Source organism: Spermophilus citellus, assembly GCF_964194105.1.
Source record: "Spermophilus citellus genome assembly, chromosome: X".
In the NCBI taxonomy this organism is placed as follows: domain Eukaryota; kingdom Metazoa; phylum Chordata; class Mammalia; order Rodentia; family Sciuridae; genus Spermophilus; species Spermophilus citellus.
The window spans coordinates 127155347-127179567 of NC_138190.1; the positions used below are offsets into that span (position 1 = coordinate 127155347).

Consider the following 24221-nt stretch of genomic DNA (forward strand, 5'->3'; position numbering starts at 1 on the left):
AAGATTTTAAATTGGCACACCTCTAGAGCCCAGCAGTTGCCAGTCCACACTGGAAGTCTGTACCTCAAGGATCTCCCCTGTATTCCACTTGTGCAGTGGAGGAGCCAATTCCTACTCCCCTCTGTTACCTATGGACTCCATGATCTCTCAGGTTCAGTCTCTACACTGAATCTCTCTTGCACCTGTCCTTTTAGCTGGTCCTGCAAGTGGACAAATTGGAGGGGGAGGCTGGGAGCAAGGTGGGTTTCTATGACCAGTATTCCCCCGTGTAAACCCCTCTCCACATTTGATGGTCTCCTGGTTGTTTAGGCATTCTCTGTGTCATGCAGTGTGGGTTTGCCAGGCCTATATTTTGGGCATAACAAGTTTACCAGGAATTGCTTCCCTCAGCTGCCAGCCCCTGCACTGTGGCTGCAAAATGATTTCTTCCTCTGCTGCATGGGCAGCTGGAAGAGATGTGGCTTCTTCACTGCACAAGGATATTGTACAGCACACCTTCCTGTTTAGTCGGGTAGTGTCTTTGATATCTGTTCTCTCCATACTCAGGCATGCCTTGGGCCTTCTAAAAATGCAGGTTCCTTTAATTCTCTTATCCCTCCATTTTGCTCATGGAGGGATCGCTCTGGCTGATGCCTTCAGCAGCAGCAGTGGTGGTGGTTGTGGGATTTCTTCCTTATTATATCCAACATCCTGGGTCCCCAAAATGCTTTGAATGTCCAGTGTTAATTCCCAGGAACCCCCACCTTGTTTTTGACCCACCTTGCTGAGAAGCTGCCTATCTGCTTTCTTGGTTTCACACCAAAGAGCAGCCAAAAAGCAACCTTCTCTATTCCATCAAGTTGAAACCCTCTCCAGGCTTGGATTCTGATCCTCTGCAATCCTGAAGGCAGGGCTGGACCTGACAGGCCATCTTGTGCCTTCCAGAATAGTGCTTCCTAGGCTGGCCAGCTCACTTTCATGTTCCTCCACTCCAGGCCTTCTCCTGTTTTCTTTCTGTTACTGATTTCTGCTTTGAGTCTCTTTGTCAGTGGACACTCTGTGTGATTTTAATCCTTTTAAATCCATTGAGTCTTGTTTTATGTGCCAGAATATGATCTGTCTTGGCAAATGTCCTACAGGATCTTGAAAAGAGTATGTATTCTGCACATGCCAATTAGATCCCATTAGTTGATTGTGTTTTTCAGATCTTCTATATACTTGATGATTTATTTGGTTTAGTAATTGTATCAGTTTTTGAGAAAGCAGTGTGAAATCTTCAGATACAATTATAGATTTGTAGGGTTTTTGTTTTTGTTTTTGTTTCTGTTTGGTACCAGGGATTGAACCAAGGGGCACTCAACCACTGAGCCCCATCCCCAGCCCTTTTTTGTATTTTATTTAGAGACAGGGTCTCACTGAGTTGCTTAGGGCCTCACTAAGTTGCTGAGGCTGGCTCTGAATTTGGAATCCTCCTGCCTCAACCTCTCAAGCTGCTAAGATTACATGAGTGCACCACTGCACCCACCAAGATTTGTGTATTTTTTCCTTTAGCTCTTCCATTTTTGTTTACTATATTTTGAGGTTCTGTATTTTGGTGCATATGGGGTGAGTTTTTTAAATCTTAAATTATATCATGTTTTCCTCTGCTACAAAACTTACAATGGTTTCCAATTTCATTCAGAACAACAGAGATTGTATGGTCAGCAAAGTTAAAAGTATTTACTATCTGAGACCCAGTAGCAAAGCCCTGAGAATGATCTATTGCTGCCCAACAAATGGCCCCAAAAGTTTGCAACTACAAACAACAATTCAATCTTATCTGTAATGATTGTAATAGACTGGGTAGGCTCAGCTGGGATGTTCTTCAGTTTCTCTCACGCAGTTACAGTCAGATTACAGCTGGCTCACTTACATGGCAGGCAGTTGATGCTGGATTTTGGCTGGTAGCTCAGAAGGGGTTGTTAACTGAAGAACCTACAGGTAGCCTATCTTTTAGCCTGGACTTCTCCCAGCATGGCAGCTTGGCTCCTAGAGGGAGCATTTTAAGTGTAGTAAGTAGATACTGCCAATTTTATTAATGCCTAGGCTTGGGATTGGTGTAATGAAACTTGTACTCTTTTTCAGTTGGTCAAAGCATTCACAGGCTATTCAGGTTCAAGGAGACTTAAGAAAACTGTACCTCAGCATAGGGGAAGGGTAACAACATACATGGAAAGAAAGACATTATTAATTAGTGTGTTGAAGACAAATTATCATCATGGAGAAACAATATGAAGTGATTGAGGAGCAGAGTGTAGCTAGTTTTCTCTGGAAAGGACTTTCAGGTAACTGAAGCCAATTGTGTTTTTCACCCATTCCCATTTTATAGGTAATTATATTGAGGCTGAGAACATTTGGGTGAAGTTACCAAAGGTTATTGTCCTTCTCACAGTGTTTGCAAGGACCCTATTCAGTTTGCCAGAGATATGTGATGAACCTCAAAGGAAAGAGGGGTCTAGGGCCAAGGAGCTAGTATGAGGGAGCTGGTGGATTCTGAGGTCTCTGAGCAAGGACTCTCCTTTCTTGAAGCCTTTCCTTACATCATAGGGCTTTCTCAGGTGCCTTAGATACTATGTAAATATCTTGGCCTTACAGTTGCCCCAGATCCCTGCCACCATGCCTTGTAGGCTTCTGAGGTCTTTTCCATACCTAGATTCTGCCCTCTAAATAAACTCTGAATACCTTGACTCTACAATTTATTTCATTTGTGGCCCTGAGATGCTTAATAGAGATGCTATAAATATAGCAGATAGCAAAAATTATGGGGCTATGCAAATCCTACCTAATTTCCCAGCACAGCCTGTGCAGGTAGAATTCTGTGGTCTGATCTCTGAAAATATACCAGCCTCGTTTTTTAATTGCATCCATATTGAGTGATATACATATATACCAGGCATTCATCCATCCTGTCTCCTCTCTTCCTATGTCTATCATTAACTGATTTCCCCATGTATTTTCAGGAGGTTGGGCACAACAGTGATCTCTGTCTCCTAAGTCAGTTGTGTATAAATAGATGTTTTGAGAGTAGGCAAGAAACGTGTACCCCCACTGAATAACTCTAAAGAGCTATTGCTGGTCTTGTCCTATTCACTGTTTATAACCAAAAAGTTTCTCTGTAAAGTTCCATGCATATTCTGTTCCATTGCCCCAACCTCCCACCACTAATTTGATAAGTACTACAAGTCTAACATCTTTCCTTGCTTTAGCTCCTCCAAGCATGTGAGAGCCATGACAAAACACTGGAGAATGTTTGCCAACTCCTGAGTTTGGGAAGTCTGATCTGGGCTTTGTGAGATGAGGGGAGGGGACGGGAGTGGGAGCTCTGGGATGCCACTCAATTGCAAGGCAGCTAATATTCTTGGGAGAATGACTGGCCCCCTCAGGCCATTTGCAGAGCGGGATGATTATGATTAAATACAACTCACTGGTCTACAAGTGGCCCTGAGCAGACAGGATCCAGCAGAACATTGAATGTCACGAAGCAGCCCCAGGATAGTGGACGTCAACAGCTCTGTTCGATTAATCCTTGGAAACAGTCAGAATTAATGGGGAGCTTGTTGAAAGTTGATCGACACCTTTTAAAAGGCGAAATCTTTTTCTGTTCCCATTAAATGTTGTTAAGGCCATTAGGAGAAATTGAAATAAAGAAATATGACCTTTCATGTGGTAGATTCAGAGGCTGAGAAGGTGGACAAGATGGAAATATACTGGCAGCTTATAATAAGCACCTGGGTGAGAAGTGATGACTAAAGATTGAAAATTGACAAATGGGTCAAACTAGCAGAGACCAAGACAGAGGGAAGGATGGAGTGCAGTTTGCATGCAGAGGTGATGAGGAAAAAATTAAAGCATCAATAATCCAGCAGGGTTGCCCACACTGAGGGCCAGATATGGATTACACAGAAGGTTACTGTTGGGGCAGACCCAAAATGGCTATAGTCAAGCTCCCTCACAGAGACTTCTGGCAGGCTATGTTATGTTTATAGTGCATAGCCAAGGCTGAGAACCAGCTATGTTACGGTTGGTCTAGACCAGAAACACTCTAATTTAGCATATATACTCAGAGTCATAAACATTAACTTGTGAGCATCTACCCCCTTATGTAATCTGTTGACTGTGCGCCTTCTTTGTTTGACCTAAATATTAAAAGGGCCTATGGAAAAGACTTGAGGGTTAATAGAGGCAAAAATGAGGACTAAAATGGAACTGGCTCGGAGCTGAAGCTAAAGCTGGAGGCTGGATGCAGTGGCCACTACGAAATAAAGCATGTCTACTATCCTAAATGCATATGGCATCTTCTTCCACCTGTTGAACCCCAAATCTGTTTCCTGGGTCAGAGTCCACGCATGACAGTGACTAAAATTTGAAAGGTGGGAGTAGGGTGGGGATATTTTGATACAAGATGAAGAGATCACTTTCTAGCTATTGAGAGGAGTAAATGGCCTACTCTTCCCCAGAGTTAGGGTACCAAAGAAAAACACTCCAAAATAGAAGTCAGGAGGTCTGAGACATCTGTTTATTCAGTTACAAAGTAACTGAATGACTCCAACACTTCCCATCCCACATTGATTGTATCCTTCCAAATGACTAACATGAAATTTCTTTGAAAGCTATAAAACTACACAAATGTAAGAAATTATCATCATGATCATCCAACTGAATCAAGTTCAAAAGACTATTGCCATAAGGAAGCATGTGAGCTTTTAATTATTTCCTCTGTTGGAGGTGAACATGTTTGCAGATAACCTTGAATAGCAAGTGCCCAAATGATTTATGTTGGGCTTTAGAGACACACTCTATCATATTTTGATGGAAGTAGGTGGAGGGATGTAGAATATGCATCTGTGTGAAGAACTTGACTTGCCATTTCCCCTGACCTTTTGGTTTGGCTCAGATCATGAAGCCCTGTCAGTGGAAAGAAGTAGATCACCAGGAAGTAGTGATTAAATGACCAGGAACACTGTCTGCTGCAGAGACATTCTAAAATCTCCAAGCCAGGAGTGGTACTTAAGAGTTGGTGGGCCTGTAATCCCAGCTTCTCCAGAGACTGAGGCAGGAGGATTGCAAGTTCAAAGCCAGCCTCAGCAAAAGCAAGGTGCTAAGCAACACAGTGAGAATCTGTCTCTAAATAAAATACAAAAATGGAGGCATTCATTCACTTCAGAGCTTGTTCATGGAACCAGCACACAGTACTGCTGTATAAATATATAAATAAACCTGAGGCTCTGGGAAGGAAAGAAATATGACTTGCCTAAGGCCACCCAACTAGTTAGTGGTCCTACATAACATTTATTCTTAGAATGGATCGGCATGTTAATTGATCAGTACAGGCAGCTGTTCATGATTGAAAACTCCTTTTTGCATCTTTCTCCTTTCTAAGCATCACATTCACCCCCATTCTCCTGACATTTGTGTGGGTGCCTCCTAAACCATCCTCGTGATGCTGGGACAAATGGATAATCACATTCAAAGAAATGAAGTTGGTTTGCAGGTAAATGGATGGCATTGGAGAACATAATGCTAAGGGAAGTTAGCCAATCCCAAAAAAACAAATGCCGAATGTTTTCTCTGATATAAGGAGGCTGACTCACAGTGTGGTAGGGAGGGGGAGCATGGGAGGAATAGATGAATTCTAGATAGGGCAGAGGGGTGGGAGAGAAAGGGAGGGAACAGGGGATTATCAAGGATGGTGAAATGTGATAGAAATCATTATCCAAAGTATATGTATGAAGACACAAATTGGTGTCAACATACTTTATATACAACCAGAGATATGAAAAAAATGTCCTGTATATGTGCAATAAGAATTGTAATGCATTCCGCTGTCATTTATTTAAAAAAGCAATTTAAAAAAGCAAAAAATGAAGTTGGATCTTGCTGTTTAAATGTGTCCTCTGAAAAACACGTGCTATAAACATATTCCCAATGCAACAGTGCTAGAAGGTGGAGCTTAACAGGAGGTGGTTAGGTCATGAGCACTTAAAAAACGGATTAATGCTAATTATGGAAGGGCTTCAGGCTGTGAGTTTTATCTCTTGCTCTTTCACCCTCTTTTGTATTCTTGCCTTCTGCCACGATATAACAGCATAAAGATCCTAGCCCCATGGTAGTCCCTTGATCTTAGACTCCTGAGACTCCAGAATTATGAATAAATAAATGTCTGTTCTTTATTAATTACCTGGGCTATGGCATTCTGTTACAGTGGCACAAAACAGACTAAACCTATACTGTATACAAAATTAAGTCAAGATAAATCAAACACTTAAATTTAACAGCTAAAAAAATTTAAAAGCTCTTAGAAGAAAACATAAATGTAATCATCATTCCTTTGAATGAGATAATTCAGTTGCCCCAGCAACTTGTTGAATAACTACATTTTCCTATGACTTGTCAGCTCCCTTGTCAAGTTTTGCAAACTCTCTCTGGATACCTCGAAGTAGACTCCCGTTGAAATAAAGGTGAAGAAACTTCCTGATTCTTTTCTGCATCCCATTCTTCCTCATGCTGAAGATGGATGCCAAGAATATTAAGGCTGACCTATTCTCTGACTAAGCACAGCCTAGCTAAATCTACAAATGTACATCACCCGCGTTTTGTTTCTTTAACTTGTAACCACTAGCTGCTTCTGTAGGATTCATGAAGGAAGTAGTTATTTCTCCCTGGTTGATAAAACTGCATAAAAATTCCTTTTTCTATTTTCCACTGTTTGTTTACTTTCTTCCCTCCTTTATTTCTTCCTTGCTTTTTTTTATTTTTTATTTTTATTTTTTTGGTACTAGCGATCAAATCCAGGCCCTGTACCACTAAGTTGCATCCCCCAGCCCTTTCTACTTTTCATTTTGAGGTAGGTGTCCCTAATTTGCTGAGGCTGGCTTCATAACTGAAATCATCTTGCTGCAGTCTCCTGATCGCTTATATAAAGGCATGCATCATGAAGCTGGGTTGGGCTTCCTCACTTCTTGGTGGACAGGCTGTGAAGTTAAGCCAGCAAAGATGTTGACAGGCTCCCTGGCTTGGCTGCTACTAGCAGCTTGTCGCAGACTGCCAATTTTTGTGGGATTCTTAATACTGATCATGGTTTGCCAACACTGGAGGAGTAAAACAGTTAAAAAGCATCCCCGTAACTATAAAACTTAATTTTCTTTCACAACTATCTTTTCGTTCTCCTTAACCACTGTTGATTGCCCTTTGCTGCATTTGTTAGGATGGAAAATTATATTTTAGGAGTCTGTGGACCCAAACTTTTGTTGTTCTCTAATCTTGCTGGCAGTACACATTGACCCTCGTTTTCCATTTCCTGTTGACTGGACTTTTTAGGCAATTTGGGGTTTCTTTGAAACCAATTTGTAGTTCTTTCTTCAACTGTTTGAGAAATTTTGAACTTGTCTTTTGACAAGGGTTGTTGCAAATTTCTTTGAAAGAGACCATAAGAGTAGAGACCTAGGACGTTTGTTTGAAAGACTTCTGTTAGGAAGACAGAAAGCACTAATTCCGTCTCTGAGCTCCTTAGAGACATTGTGATTATAGCAAGGCTTGTACATCTGAAAGCGCACCCTTGTTGTTGGAGTCCTAGGCTGGAATCGTGATTCTGGGGATTCAACAAATTGGATCCAGACGCTCACCCCAAAAGCCAAACTGAAAGGATAATGGTGGAAAACCATGAATGGAACACTAATTGGCATAACTATATCAAGAGGATGGGAACTGTGTCCTTAGCCCTGTCTTCAAGGGACTGACATTGACTTTGAGGTTTTACAGAAATAGGAATAAGAGCAAGGATTGGGTTTTTGCATAGCTAGAGGATTTTCATAGCTGCCAAAGTAGGTGGTCTTGATCAGGTGGGGTTCATCATTATCTCAGAATTAGTCAAGTAGACCTAGTGTGGTGGCTCATACCTATCATCCCAACAACTCCAGAGCCTGAGGCAGGAGGATCATGAATTCAAAGCTAGCTTCAGGAAAAGTGAAGCACTAAGCAACTCAGTGAGACCCTGTCTCTAAATAAAATACAAAATAGGGCTGGGGATGTGGCTCAGTGGTTAAGCACCCCAGGGTTCAATCCCTGATACTTAAAAAAAAAATTGGTCAGGTGGGGCCTTGCCTAGGATAAGTTGCTATTCTATTGCTTGAGGTTAGCTTTGACCCATCACAAGATGTTTATGGATCAGACATTGTTCTGGAATTCAAGGTGACTTGGCAAAGGAGAGGGATACAAAATGGAATCAGGGGTGCCAAGTCTTTAATCTTGCTTTTAGCCACCTATTGGACATTTGCAATAAAAGCAAAGACTCTTAAGTCCTTGTTATGCATTTAACTTGACAGTTGGCTTAACAAGCTAAACTGGTGTGGCTACAGCAATAGATTTATCTGCCTAAAATAGGGCATTCTACCACCCTCACTATGATCTGTCATCACGATGTGCCTCTGATACTGGGCTGGTATCAGAGGATCCAGAATGGGTTTTTATTCTCTGGTGCTGACAATTAAACACCTGGGAAATGCCAAGGCCAGCATAGAGAGCAAGTTTTAAGAAAATTGGAGACAGAGTTTTCCAGAAAGGAGAAGGCCTTGGAGCCAAAAGCCCATGGGAATGGGTGCAATTTGCTTTCTTATAGACCCCAGAACCAACACCCTTTAGTTATTTTTTCTCTTTCCTCCTCATATGTGTGACTGGGAGCAAGAACTTGGAGGTTGTTAGCAACTTAGAGTGCTGATGAGTATAATTGCAGAGGTTAACTGATAATAACCCATTGTTCTCATTGATAACTAGTCTTCACTCTTGACCCCCATCATTCATCATTCATTACCTACACTGCCTGACCTTTGCCCCTGCCTCAATTTGTTGAGGAATGTGAAATATCCTGTTCACTTAGGCCAGGCAGGGCTGCAGGTGAATTGTTTTACGGCAAAGAAAGCATTTGGGGGTCAGCACAGCGGGCCCATTTTACAGAATTATTCTCTTAACCTCATATTCCCACCATTCACATCTATCCATCCCCTAACACCTCTATCAAAGTAAAAAAAAAAAATCGAGGCAGGGCACAGGTGGATGCCTGTAATCCTGATGACTGGGGAGGATGAGGCAGGAAAATCCCAATTTCAAAGTCACCCTCAGCAATTTAGCGAGGTCCTATGTAGCTTTGTGAGCTCCTCTCTCAAAATGAAAAGGGGCTGGGAATGTAGCTCAGTGGTAATGTGCCGCTAGCTTCCATTCCTAGTACCAAAATAGAAATGTATCTATGATCACTTATATTTGAGCTCTTGTTTTTCCCTTCCATCTGGAGAATTCACTTTTTGATTCTGCTTGCTTAAATTATACTTTGTTTTGTCTAATTAAAAGCTTATGGGCATGGTGGCACACACCTGTAATCCCATTGGCTCAGGAAGCTGAGGCAGGAGGATCATGAGATCAAAGCCAGCTCAGCAACTCAGTGAGACCCTGTCTCTAAATAAAATACAAAATAGGGCTGGGATATGGCTCAGTGAGTGAGTGCCCCTGAGTTCAAATCCTGATACCCTCCCCCCCAAAAAAGCTTATGTTTAAAAAAAAAACCTTGATTTTCTCTACCTGAGGTTTTACTTTCTCTAAGTTTTCAGTTTGCAGATCTGATTCTTTGAAACTTGAATTTTCTACCTAGCCTCAACTGGGTTTTAACTTTGGAAGTGCAAATTTGATTTAGGAACTACTTAGTGTAATATCAGATCAATTATTTGACTTTTTAAAACTAGTAAGTGGTAAATCTATGCTTCAAAATTTTCTTGTGCCTATATGCCTATATGATCACATATATGTATATATATGTGTATATATATATATTTTTTTTTCAGGGGGCGTGGTACCAAATTGATAAGATGAGCACATAATTTAAAAACTAGTTAAAAAATGCCTTTTGAGTCAGTAACTTTAGCCCACCTGTATCAAATAGGTTAATTTCAATTTGACAGGGATAAGGATGTCTTTAAAATGTAACACATCTTTCTGGCTTGCTAACCAATTGGGATATGTGTCTTTAGATATTTAAGATATGATGTTCAGTATTTTCTATGTACAGCAACTTTTAGGTTTTATTGCAAAGAAATGAATTAAAATGTTAACTACACCTATTTTCAATTGGTAATCTAAAAATAGCTGTTAAATGAATCTCGTGCTATGTCTGTCAAAAGCCTAGTTTGCTTCAATTAAATGTTGTAGAACCTTTTTCACTAAAAGGATTTTGGCAGTAAATGTAGATCTTTTTCTAATGTCATACCTGAATTTTACTTTAGAATTCATATTTTAAATCTTTTAGAATTTAACCTTTATATTTTTATGTGGTGCAGGATCAAACTCGGTACCTTACCTGTCCTAGGCAATAGCTCTACCACTGAGCTACAACCCCAGCCCAAATATCTTATTTTTTTTTCCATTTGTAATTATATAAAGACATAGGCTAGTGAGTTTACCAAAAACTGAATGAAGATTGTATGGTTGTAGGTTTTTTCTTTCCGATTTTCGTTAGGTTCTTGATTGCTTAAAAGAAAATTGGGTCCTATAAGAGTTAGGGTTTATTCAAATCTTGTTCTACAATCTCCTTTTGGTTTATAAGGTTTATAACTGGTTAAATGAACTAGTATTCTTACAATAATGTTTTATCGTCACAAATAACTCTAAAAGTTTACAATCTGGGAGTCTAGATATAATTCTGTAAATATTGATTAACATACTGTAGAACTAAATTGCTAAGCTGCTAACCTCCCTATATAGTAATAATACCTTATACATTCTAGTGTTAGATAATGTGAGCCATGTCTCTGTAGTTAATAAAAGGCAATCCTACTTTATTCATACTCCATCTAAGGACAAATTTAAGTTTAAAGATTTTGCTATAAGATATGATTGGCTATTTTAAAAAGGTTTTCTCAGTTGTACTGTTTCCACTGTGACTTACCTTACAAAAAACATTTAGATATATATGTATATACATATTTAAGTTTTATTCTTCAATTTCCTCAGTGTTCTATAATTTTTAATATAGAGGTCACTGTTCTTGGTTATATTTCTTCCTTTGTTTGAGGTTATTATGAAAGGAATTTTTAAATTCTTAGCAGATTCATTGCTGGAGTATAGGAAAGCTATTGATGTATATACATTGATCTTGTATCCTGCCATTTTGCTGAATTTTTATCAGTTCTAAAGTCTTCAGGTAGAGTTTTGGGACCTTCTACTTATAGGATCATGCCACCAACTAAAAAATAATTTTACTTCATAATTGTATCCTTGCTCTGGCCAGAGTTTCAAGGATTATATTGAATAGAAGTGGCAAGAGTGGACATCCTTGTCTAGTTCCTAATTTTAGATGAAATTAGATCTTGTTTTTCTAGGACTTTGAGGTATAACATTATTTACCTTGGATCTTTTTTTTAATGTACACAGTGATATAAACTTTCCTCCTAGAACTCCTTCATTATAAGTATGCTCTTACTTGTTGTAATGACATTCATTTTTGTAGATTGTGTTCAAGGTTTTTGTGGTTCTATGGAATGTACTTAAATTCTAATATGTTCTGGAGTGTGGTATCAAACTTACTAACCAGGTGGTGATTAACTTTGATTTGCATAAGTTTCTAGCTGACAAGCATTTTTTTAATGCAGATCTGATAGGAATGCTTTGCTTTGCTCTTATTGTTTTATATTTTATGACCTAAGAGTTAATCCTTCTAAAGTCTTATTGCTTAAAATTGGCTAAAAAGATGTTCTTATTCTGACTCAAACTGTCTTTCTTCCCCTCCTACATGGGACCAATCAGATCAAAGATAAGGACAAAGCTCCCACAGCGTGGGACCAAAATGCTTGGCAAATAATCAGTAATGCCTTCAGAGAAAGTCATTTTGAGACAAAAGAGAAAATCACATGGAGTCATTTGTCAAACCCCACCAAAAATAAACAGCAGCGAAGTTATAGAAAGAGTTCTGAGGTAAACCAACACTAAAGTCCTTCTGCTAGGCAGAGCTATTAAAAATTGCAAAATTTGCCTCCTTCAGAAATAAGCATCTTACTCCTTAGGCCCAAGTTCCTTGATTGGATCCAGCAATAAACTGCCAACCAGATGACATAGTGCCCCCAATTCCTACAAGATTGAAGGATGAATTCAACAGGGGGATTTTTGAAACAGACCCCGTTTGGAATTCAACTTTCCAATAACTGCTTTTTCTCTATCTGGTATTTCTCATGCTCTGGACAGATGCAAAGGACATTAAGACTGACACATTCTCTGGCTAAGCACAGCCTAGCTAAATCTACATATGTATATTGCCTGGCTTTTGTTTCTATAAATTATAACCACTTTTTTTTTTTACTACCAATATGGTTTTATTTTTGTCATTGTCAACATGTACAGCATTGAAATTGTATCATTTTATTTTATTTCTTAAATATTACTGAAGTATGCATTAAAAAGATACTAATACATTTAAAGCCAGCAGCAGTGACACACACCTAATCCCAACTACCTGGGAGGCTGAGGCAAGAAGATCACAAGTTCAAAGTCAGCCTGAACAATATCACCAGACCCAGTCTCAAATAAATATATATAAATAAAAAGGGTATAACCACTTTCTTTTTCCATCATTTGCCTGTTTTGTGGGTGGGCAGGTAAATCCATCCAGCAGGATCCAGGGAGGCTTCCTGGCTTAGCTGCTTGTGAAAATCTCTTTCTCCAGATTATTAGATAGTTTTATTACTCTATTGTTTGCCTCAGGTGTTACCTACCAGTCTCACAAAGTGGCAACGATGATAACCAATTGCCTGGAATTCTTTTTGACAAATGCCCCTAGGTGAAAGACCTTTCTCACTGGAATAGCACTGAGTCAGGTTAAATGCAAACAACCTTGCAAATGAACTCATCCAGGAAACACCAGGCATGTGAAATAATGACAATTTTCTGGAAATGATTCTTGGATGGAGCTCCAGTCCCTTTCTGTTCCTGGTGTTTGCTATGTAAATGTAGGCTATGATTTTTCAAAACTACTCAGGTTCCCTAGTATAGAGAATTAGACTCTGGTAAGTTAAAGCACCACAAATGTCACTATTCTTAATGAGACTCCATCATTTTTAATGAATAAATGCACCCCAGATTGACAGAAGCCCTTGGTTAATTTCTAGAGTTTTGAAATCTGTCAGGCTTGGCTGGGGAAGGGAGAAGGAGAAAGTCACTCATGGTTCAAGAGCCCCAAATTCTCAGTGTTCTTATCAAGATTCAGTAGATTTTATTAAATATTTTTCACTTGTTGTCTTGCCTCAGGACATGTTTGAGTGACTTTAAATGGTTGCTTTTTAATTTTTTTAAAAATTTTTGGTTACTTTTTTTAAATGGTTGCTTTTTAAAAACTTTTACCATGGAGTAGGAGTGTAGCTCAATAGAGTGGTTGCCTAGCATGCACAAGGCCAAGGGTTCTATCCTCTATCCTTAAACTTTTTCCATTAATGCTAGTTTTACTTAGAAGTGATTATCTTCTTTCTCACAGACTGTCTATGTTATTCTATAACAGGAGAAGGATTCTGAATTCCAGGAAGACACATTTTTGCCATTATACCTATAATAACATCCCTGCACCATGTGCCCAAATAGATGTTAAATTCTTAGAGGAGAAGGAGTGGATTTAATACAACTATGATATCCAGCATACTGAATAGGTCCAAAGAATTTATTCAAATAATGAATGCAGAAATAGATAGGTATCTTACATTTGAAAATGACTCCCACAGTGAAGTACAACCTTCATTCCTTAAGTCTGGACTATGTAGTCACTAACTTCCAAAGAATGTAAAAGGGTGAAAAAGAGTAACTTCACAGAGTAAAAACTTGATACACAGTATCTCGAGCCTGTTGATCAAGGTTAACATCAATAGTGCTAAATTATTTTAATATTGTTTACTCCTGATATTTGTTGCCTGGGGTCTTGCTGCCCAAAACACATTATCTTAATTTAATCATGTGAGAAACACCAGATGACTATCAGTTGGACTCTTCTACAAAATACCTTACCAGCAACTCCTCAAAACTTTCAAAGTCATCAAAAACAAAAATTCTGAGAAACCATCATAACCAGGAAGAACCTAAGAAGATGTCATGGCTCCTTGTGATGTGGGGGCCTGGGTGAAATCAGGACAGAGAAGGACATTAGGTAAAAACTAAGGAAATACAAATCATGGAATGTAGTTTAAACTATGGTAAACTATTAGTAACAGTAAATCGGGCATTGTGGCTGTGTGAATTCCCCAGTTTTTACTTAAAATGGTTCTAAAATTTTAAAATGTCTTTTAAAAAAAGACCTCTACTTCAAGAAAGTAGAGGTTGATCTGAGTGGAATGAAACTCAGTTGGACTGAGATTGTTTTTCTTGGTTGCTTGTGGGATAGGGCCAGTGCATTCTCAGAGGAAAAGCTAGCTAGGGTAGAATAAGAACTTCATTTTTTGCCTAGTTTCTTTTCTGCAAATATTTTCTAAGGAAAAAAAAACCCATATGAATGCACAGATGTCTATGCAAGTATACTTATTGCACAATAATTTTTAAGAGTCAAATTCTGCAACATCCTACATGTCCACACTGGGGCAGTACCTCACTACATTTGTTCTATAGCATGTCAGTCCAATGAGATACTTTGCAGATAAAAACAGAAAATGTTGCATACCATATTCCCTTGGAGAGTCCAATTAAACATTGGTATAAGGCTGAGGTCAGTCGTGGTAAAAACAAATGCAGATTCTGTTAGAATTATGGTTGGCAAAGTCATTTGACCATGAATAGCTTTTCTTATACCATTGCATTTTTTTAACCAAATATTATAAATATTGTCATACTTTTGGGAACTGCTGCACCAGGGTTTGAGTTATATAGATTGTGGCTTATATTTCTATTGGCATATTACATAGCAATTAGTAAGATCATGCTTTTGAGAATACTTAATGATTTGGGAAAATCATAATTTTAGCTAAGGTAAATAAGACACATTTGTATGTACAATATAATCTGAATTATTTCCTATATGAAAAAAAGTACAAGATTAATAGTGATCATCTCTGGATTGTGGTGCTATAAATGATTTTAAATGTCTTTATGGTCTTCTAATTAATAATTCACAAAGAAAACATATAGTCTAGTCAGAAATAGCATTCTGTAAATCAAATGTTTGCCCCCCTCATGCATTCTAAATTCATTTTTTCTCAATCTGACATTTTCAAAAAAAATATAATATTTTTATTTATTTAAACCCAGAGAAGAGAATGGTAGAAAGTCCTAGATGGGCTTGATTCAACTGGTGGAACATTGCTGTCTTCTAGCCAGCAAGGAAGCAGCTGCAGTGACCTAAAAGAACAGGCTGCTCTTACTTTGGCTAATGATGGATTCAGGGATCTGAGGTAGCATTTTCAGCTGGTGTGCAGCAATAATTCCTGTGCCTTCCCAGAAGGCTGGAAGGGTTGGATCTGCTGGCTTCCAGTGCCCTCCTGTGTAGAAACTTTGGTGCTTAGTCATTGCCAATGTCGGCAATGGAGCTGATCACTAGCATATGCACAGTAGGAATTACTGAATAAATGACCTAAAACGCATTTTCTGGTGATCAGTTTTATTACATCATACATTCAGGCAATATGTAATGTTATTTGACATCATCTGTACAGAATAGAATATGGCCAGGGTAAAAATCATAATACTGGGGAAAGAGGGAAGCTTGGTCCTATCCCAGCTTTGCTATAAATTCTTGCTGTAATTTTGGGTGATTGATTCCCCTCAGTGTGCCTTTGTTTCCCCATATATAAAATGAATGGTTGAAATTATGCTATTCCATGTATGTATGTACCACAAGAGACCTCACTTTTATATAGAACTAGAATGCACTAATTAAAATCATAATAGAAGGGGGATCAGTAGAGCAAGTGGATCAGGGGAGGAAGACGGGGAGAAAAAGGTAAGGTAGGGAGAATGAGATTGATCAAATTATATTATGTGCATGTACAAATATAGCACAATGAATCCCTTTATTACATATAATTCACCAAGAAAACAAATAAAAACAATTGGTTGGTTTATAAAATTGATCCCTTGTTGTAAAACTTCTACATGGACCCGAGAGTCCTACATGATCAGGCATTTGTCTCCTTTTTTCTTTTTTTAAAACCCTCATCTCTTACTACTTTCCCTCCCCTTAGTCTATTCCAACCATACTTCAGAATCTTTGTACTACCTCTTCCCTCTGCCTGGAAGACTGTCTCCCAAGATCTGGCTGCTTTGTACTTGGGTCTGTCATCTTAAATGTCATCACCTTATAAAGGCCTTTCCTGACCATCTTATGCAACAACACCTTCTGCACCTTCTCCCCATTCTTTCCTACCACTGTTTCATTTCCTTACTTTATATTTGTCTTCTTTATTTTATTCTTGGATTTTTATTTGTCTTCCCCCACTAAACTCTGAGCTCCACAAAAACAGAAAAATTTTGTTCATTTCTGAATCTCTTGTGATGACAACAAAGCCTGGCACACAGTAGATAATATGATAGAGATTTGTGGAATGAGTGAAGAAGCTCCCATTTTACTTATTAACAAACGCCACTATAGCATTCATTCTGGGGCAGCCTCTGCTCTAAGTGCTTTATCAATTTTAACTCCTTCAATTCTCATAACATCCCTATGGAGATAGGCACTACTATTATTCTCATATTAAAGAAAAGAAAACTGAGTCAAAAAAGTTAACTTGCCCAAGCTTATGCTGTGGTTTATATGGATTATTGCTTCTAATAGTACCAACGACACTAGAAAGAGTAGATACCATTTTTACCACATTTTATTAACAAGGAAATGAAGACTCTGAAGTTATGCAACTGTGTCACACTGGGCACATTGCTTAAGAGGCAAAGAACCTGGAAACCAGAGTGTTTGGCTCCAGAACCCTAATCACTCATGACTGGATGGTTGTGGCTGTCTCATAACTACCCTACCTACCTGACCTTCCTATACAAAGATCTGAAGGCCAAAGATGACAGGTACTTGGTCTGTGGAAGTCATTGCAGGTAGAGCCATATTGTGGTGAGAGGGAATGTGGAAAGAAGCTATGGTTGAGGGGGAAGGAGCCCTTTTGCCTGGCCCGCCAGAAATTCATGCAGGAATAGGTTGGGATCCTCTCTAAAGCTGGCTATATTCCTGCCTCCCATTGAGGTAGTTCCTTTAAGGGGCCAGGCAAAAGGGACATTAATAGGGCCAAAGAAGCCTGAGGCCCTGGAAGAAGGACTGACCCACCCCCAAACTTTCCCTGCTCCAGAGACAACTATGGCCACCCTCATGTTTTGTGTTCATTTGGGTAAACATCATACTAGCCTAGGAAAGGTACTAGAGAAATCTAGAGGTACAGCTTCAGTGACTGGACAAATAGTCCCACCTGGGCACGCTGAATTAACAACATTGGACCACTCAGAGTGATTATTATTCCAGATATACCAGATAACTTTATCCACCAAGCAGACCCTGGACTGGCCTGGACAGTCAAATACTGGTGAACCCACATAAGCTATGTATTCTAAACAATAGATTTCTTGTCTGTTTACATATTACATTTTCCCTTTTCTTCTGCTATTGTGCAATGGACCACCACATGGCACAGCTCCAGAGGATGCCATTCATGTCATAATATTTGTAAATGGTGCCTAAGCTTCTGCAGTTTTACTTGCATCTTTCTGTGGATTCATTTTTACTTATAGTGCTCAGTCACACTGGTCATGCCCTTCACCCCATGAGTTTCTTCATCTCATCCGGGAAAAATCTATGGGTCCAGCTATGATCACTGGAAACCTCCAGGGTTCCAGTTGCTGTTTGCTAGCAAGATGAAACACTCATGTGTGTTCACTAATGTTTTAGGTAAAATGATGAGTTTTTCATGGCTCTCTTCAGTCAAAATGTGTGCTAATAAGTATCCGGTGAACATGAGGAAAACAAGCTTTTCAATTTATAGATTTTGATACTGAAAGATGGCAGATATGAGACCATAATCTTTTACCATTTTTCTTTTTCAATTTAAAAATTTAGTGCATTGTAATTATACATAATAGTGGGATTCACTGTTAAATCTTTGGCCAGATTATTTTGTGTTCATGTACAATTTTACTTTTTTCTAGTACTTCCTCTTCACCATTTTCTTATTTAAAAAAATAATTATGGAATCAGCGGCCACCATCTTGGAGAGCTGAAGTATCCACCGCCACTCTCCGACAGATTGCAACAACAAAACAGGTGTGTGTAACTCAGCTCAGCCCCCATACATCGGGGGATTCACATAAAATCTCTCCTAGGCTTTCCGGGGGAGGGAGTATCAGAGTGAGCCTGCATAAAGACTAAGGGAAAACTAGAGGCACCTGACCTTCAACACCCCCTCCCATCAGCAGCCAAAACAAAACCTGTCTAGCCAGCGCTGGGGGGAGGGGCAAGCAGAAAAAATCAAAACCACAGAGTGCCAGGGATCCCAAAAGCCAACTGTGTGACCCCGGAGATCCAGGCTGTCTGATTCGCGCAGCCTGCCCCACGGCTACAGAAGGCGTGGCGCCGCAGAGAAGGGATTAACTAGCAAGCAGGGAGATAAGTGGCTGCGACACGGTGGAATCCCGCCAGCCAAGCCTGCACTGACCCCCGGGCTGAGTACGGGATTTCAGACGGGGAAGGAAGCGGTACAGTTCTATCCCCCACAAGGGAAACAAAACAATAGAGTGCCGGGGTTCCCAATAGCCACCTTCCACACCCAACAAACGGCAGGCCCAGAGTACAGTTTGAACTGCCGAGAACCATCACTCAGGGGAAATCTGGTCTAGCAGGAGAAACCAAGACTAGCAGGAGAAACCAGGGGACTAGAGGCAAGGCCCTCGCAACTGGGTGGCTGGAAACTGCAGGCCCGCCAGCAACAGTTCACCCACTGCCCGCATAACTGGGCGGTAGGAGAACGACCGCCCACTGGCGACTGATCACCTGCCCGTGGCCTGTGATACTGGGTGGCTGGAGACCGCCCGCCTTCCGCGACCGGGAGCTGAAACCAAACAAAGACAGTCCAGTCACACCCCCCCATTAGGACACCCCGGCAAGGAGACTGGGGCCCGTCAGAGCAGAGTAGTGTCGTCACTGGAGCTCGGACGTCGGAATTCCTTCCCAGTGGAATCCATGTTAGCAGGCATAGTTTAACAACACAAAGGAGAGACATCAGAGTAATACAGAAACAAAACAAATCTATAGAAGAGAGCAGAAACACGACAATCAAATAGAGCTGGAAAGTAACGTGGACAACATGAGAAAACAAGGGAAAAAAGGATTACAAACAATGCAAGACAACTCAATTCTACAGGAGGACATAGAAACATCAGAAGCAGGGATAGGGAAAGAACTCAAGGCATACCTAAGTCAGATGGAAAGGAATATTAGAGAAGACATGAGACAGCAAGTCCAAGCAATAAAAGTATATTTTGAAAATGAATTAAACAAACAAATTCAAATGGCAAAGAACGAGCTCTACCAGGAGATAGAGATCTTAAAAAAAATCAAACAATAATCCTAGAATTGCAGGAAACTATAAACCAAATTAAAAACTCAAACGAGAATATTACAAATAGACTTGATCAAGTAGAAGTCAGAACATCAGATAATGAAGACAAGGTTTATCAACTTGAAAAGAATATAGTCAACACAGAAAAGATGCTTAAATCCCATGAGCAATCTATTCAAGAGATATGGGATGTCATAAAAAATAAAACAAATTTGAGAGTCATAGGGATAGAAGAAGGCACAGAGATTCAAACCAAAGGAATGAACAGCATATTAAATGAAATAATTCTAGAAAACTTCCCAGAGATGAAAGATGGAATGGATTGCCAAATCCTGGAAGCCTACAGGACCCCAAACATTCAAAACCATAATAGACCAACTCCAAGACATATAATTATGAAGATAGCCAACGTACAGAACAAGGAGAGAATATTAAAAGCTAGGAGAGAAAGGAGGCAGATTACATTCAGGGGTAAACCAATGAGGTTAACGACTGATTTCTCATCACAGACTTTGAAAGCGAGAAGATCCTGGAACAATGTATTTCAAACGCTGAAAAATAATGGATTCCAACCAAGAATACTGTATCCAGCAAAATTGAGCTTCAAATTTGACAATGAAATTAAAATATTTCACGATAAACAAAAGCTAAAAGAATTCGCAGCAAGAAAACCAGCACTGCAAAGCATTTTGAGCAAAACACTACAAGAAGAGGAATTGAAAAATAGTGCCCAAAACTAACAGCAGGAGGTATCTCAGTAAAGGGGGAGGAAAATAACCAAAAAGTAAAACTAGCCAAACTAAAATAAATAAATAAAGAAGCATGACTGGAAGTACAAATCATATCTCAATTGTAACCTTAAATGTTAATGGCCTAAACTCACCAATCAAGAGACATAGGCTAGTAACCTGGATCAAAAAAACAAATCCAACAATATGCTGCCTTCAGGAGACTCATATGATAGGAAAAGACATACACAGGCTGAAGGTAAAAGGTTGGGAAAAATCATACCACTCACATGGCCCTCGGAAGCAAGCAGGAGTGGCCATACTCATATAGAATAAAATCAACTTTAAACCTAAGTTAATCAAGAAGGATAAAGAAGGACACTATATACTGTTAAAAGGAACCATCCACCAACAAGACATAACAATTATCAATTTGTATGCACCAAACAATGGAGCTGCAACATTCATAAAACAAACTCTCCTCAAGTTCAAGAGTCAAATAGACCACAACACAATAATTATGGGTGACTTCAACACACTGCTCTCGCCATTAGACAGATCCTCTAGACAAAAGATGAATAAAGAAACTATAGAACTCAACAGCACAATCAATAACCTAGACTTAACCGACATATATAGAATATATCAACCATCATCAAGTGGATACACGTTCTTCTCAGCAGCACATGGATCCTACTCAAAGATAGACCATATATTATGCCATAAGGCAACTCTTAGTAAATATAAAGGCGTGGAGATAATACCATGCACCATATCTGATCATAATGGAATGAAATTGGAAATCAATGATAAAAGAAGGAAGGAAAAATCCTACATCACATGGAAAATGAACAATATGTTATTGAATGATCAATGGGTTATAGAAGACATAAAGGAGGAGATGAAAAAATTCTTAGAGTCAAATGATAATACAGACACAACATACCGGAATCTATGGGACACAATGAAAGCAGTTTTAAGAGGGAAATTCATTTCTTGGAGTTCTTACCTCAAAAAAAGAAAAAACCAACAAATAAATGAACTCACACAACACCTCAAAAACCTAGAAAAGGAGGAGCAAAACAACAGCAAATGTAGTAGAAGACAAGAAATAATTAAAATTAGAGCAGAAATCAACGAAATTGAAACAAAAGAAACCATTGAAAAAATTGATAAAACTAAAAGTTGGTTCTTTGAAAAAATAAATAAGATAGACAAGCCCTTAGCCATGCTAACGAAAAGAAGAAGAGAACTCAAATTACTAACATATGGGATGAAAAAGGCAATATCACAACAGACACTACAGAAATACAGAAGATAATTAGAAAGTATTTTGAAACCCTATATTCCAATAAAATAGAAGATAGTGAAGATATCGATAAATTTCTTAAGGCATATGATCTGCCCAGATTGAGACAGGAAGACACACACAATTTAAACAGACCAATAACAAAGGAAGAAATAGAAGAAGCCATCAAAAGACTACCAACCAAGAAAAGCCCTGGACCGGATGGGTATACAGCAGAGTTCTACAAAACCTTCAAAGAAGAATTAATACCAATACTTTTCAAGCTATTTCAAGAAATAGAAAAAGAAGGAGCTCTTCCAAATTCATTCTATGAGGCCAACATCACTTTGATCCCAAAACCAGACAAAGATACTTCAAAGAAAGAAAACTACAGACCAATATCTCTAATGAACTTGGATGCAAAAATTCTCAATAAAATTCTGGCAAATCGAATACAAAAACATATCAGAAAACTTGTGCACCATGATCAAGTAGGATTCATTCCTGGGATGCAAGGCTGGTTCAATATACGGAAATCAATAAATGCTATTCACCACATCAATAGACTTAAAGACAAGAACCATATGATCATCTCGATAGATGCAGAAAAAGCATTTGACAAAGTACAGCATCCCTTTATGTTCAAAACACTAGAAAAACTAGGGATAACAGGAACTTACCTCAACATTGTAAAAGCTATATATGCTAAACCTCAGGCTAGCATCATCCTAAACGGAGAAAAACTGAAGGCATTCCCTCTAAAATCTGGAACAAGACAGGGATGCCCTCTATCACCACTTCTATTCAATTTAGTTCTCGAAGTACTAGCCAGAGCAATTCGACAGACAAAAGAAATTAAAGGCATAAAAATAGGAAAAGAAGAAATTAAATTATTGCTATTTGCGGATGACATGATAATATACTTAACAGACCCAAAAGGGTCTACAAAGAAGCTGCTAGAGTTAATAAATGAATTCAGCAAAGTGGCAGGTTATAAAATCATCACACATAAATCAAAGGCATTCCTGTATATCAGCAACAAAACCTCTGAAATGGAAATAAGGAAAACCACTCCATTCACAATATCCTCAAAGAAAATAAGATACTTGGGAATCAACCTAACAAAAGAGGTGAAAGATTTATACAATGAAAACTACAGAACCCTAAAGAGAGAGATAGAAGAAGATCTCAGAAGATGGAAAAATGTACCCTGTTCATGGATAGGCAGAACTAACATCATCAAAATGGCGATATTACCCAAAGTTCTCTACAGGTTTAATGCGATGCCAATCAAAATCCCAACGGCATTTCTTGTAGAAATAGACAAAGCAATCATGAAATTCATATGGAAAAACAAAAGACCCAGAATAGCAAAAGCAATTCTAAGCAGGAAGTGTGAATCTGGAGGTATAGCGATACCAGAGGTCAAACTGTACTACAAAGCAATAGTAACAAAAACAGCATGGTACTGGTACCAAAACAGGCAGGTGGACCAATGGTACAGAATAGAGGACACAGAGACTAATCCACAAAACTACAACTATCTTATATTTGATAAAGGGGCTAAAAGCATGCAATGGAGGAAGGATAGCATCTTCAACAAATGGTTCTGGGAAAATTGGAAATCCATATGCAACAAAATGAAATTGAATCCCTTTCTCTCGCCATCCACAAAAATTAACTCAAAATGGATCAGGGAGCTAGATATCAAATCAGAGACACTGTGTCTGATAGAAGAAAAAGTTGGCTACGATCTACATATTGTGGGGTCGGGCTCCAAATTCCTTAATAGGACACCCATAGCCCAAGAGTTAATAACAAGAATAAACAAATGGGACATACTTAAACTAAAAAGTTTTTTCTCAGCAAGAGAAACAATAAAAGAGGTAAATAGCCTACATCCTGGGAACAAATTTTTACCCCCCACACCTCAGATAGAGCCCTAATATCCAGAATGTACAAAGAACTCAAAAAATTAAACAATAAGATAACAAATAACCCAATCAACAAATGGGCCAAGGACCTGAACAGACACTTCTCAGAGGAGGATATACAATCAATCAACAAGTACATGAAAAAATGCTCACCATCTCTAGCAGTCAGAGAAATGCAAATCAAAACCACCCTAAGATACCATCTCACTCCAGTAAGATTGGTAGCCATTATGAAGTCAAACAACAATAAGTGTTGGCGGGGATGTGGGGAAAAGGGTACACTTGTACACTGCTGGTGGGGCTGAAAAATGGTGAGGCCAATTTGGAAAGCAGTATGGAGATTCCTGGGAAAGCTGGGAATGGATCCACCATTTGACCCAGCTATCGCACTTCTCGGACTATTCCCTGAGGACCTTAAAAGAGCGCACTATAGGGATACGGCTGCATCAATGATTATAGCGGCACAATTCACAATAGCTAGACTGTGGAACCAACCTAGATGCCCCTCAATAGATGAATGGATAAAAAAAATGTGGCATCTATACACAATGGAGTATTATGCAGCACTAAGAAATGACAAAATCATAGAATTTGCAGGGAAATGGATGGCATTAGAGCAGATTATGCTAAGCGAATCTAGCCAAGCCCTAAAAAACAAATGCCAAATGTCTGCTTTGATATAAAGAGAGCAACTAAGAACAGA

At 39.1% G+C, this 24221-nt stretch overlaps 1 protein-coding gene across 1 annotated transcript in view; it reads left to right on the forward strand.

Moving 5' to 3' along the window:
- Positions 1-7021: 7021 nt before the first annotated feature.
- Positions 7022-24221, forward strand: part of ARHGAP36 (Rho GTPase activating protein 36) — a gene marked incomplete at its 5' end in the record, with an annotated part of 123918 nt that continues 106718 nt past the window's right edge. Inside the window, one exon of the mRNA XM_081278337.1 lies at positions 7022-7138. Coding sequence (XP_081134463.1) covers positions 7093-7138 — 46 coding nt within the window. The remainder of the gene's footprint in view (positions 7139-24221) is intronic.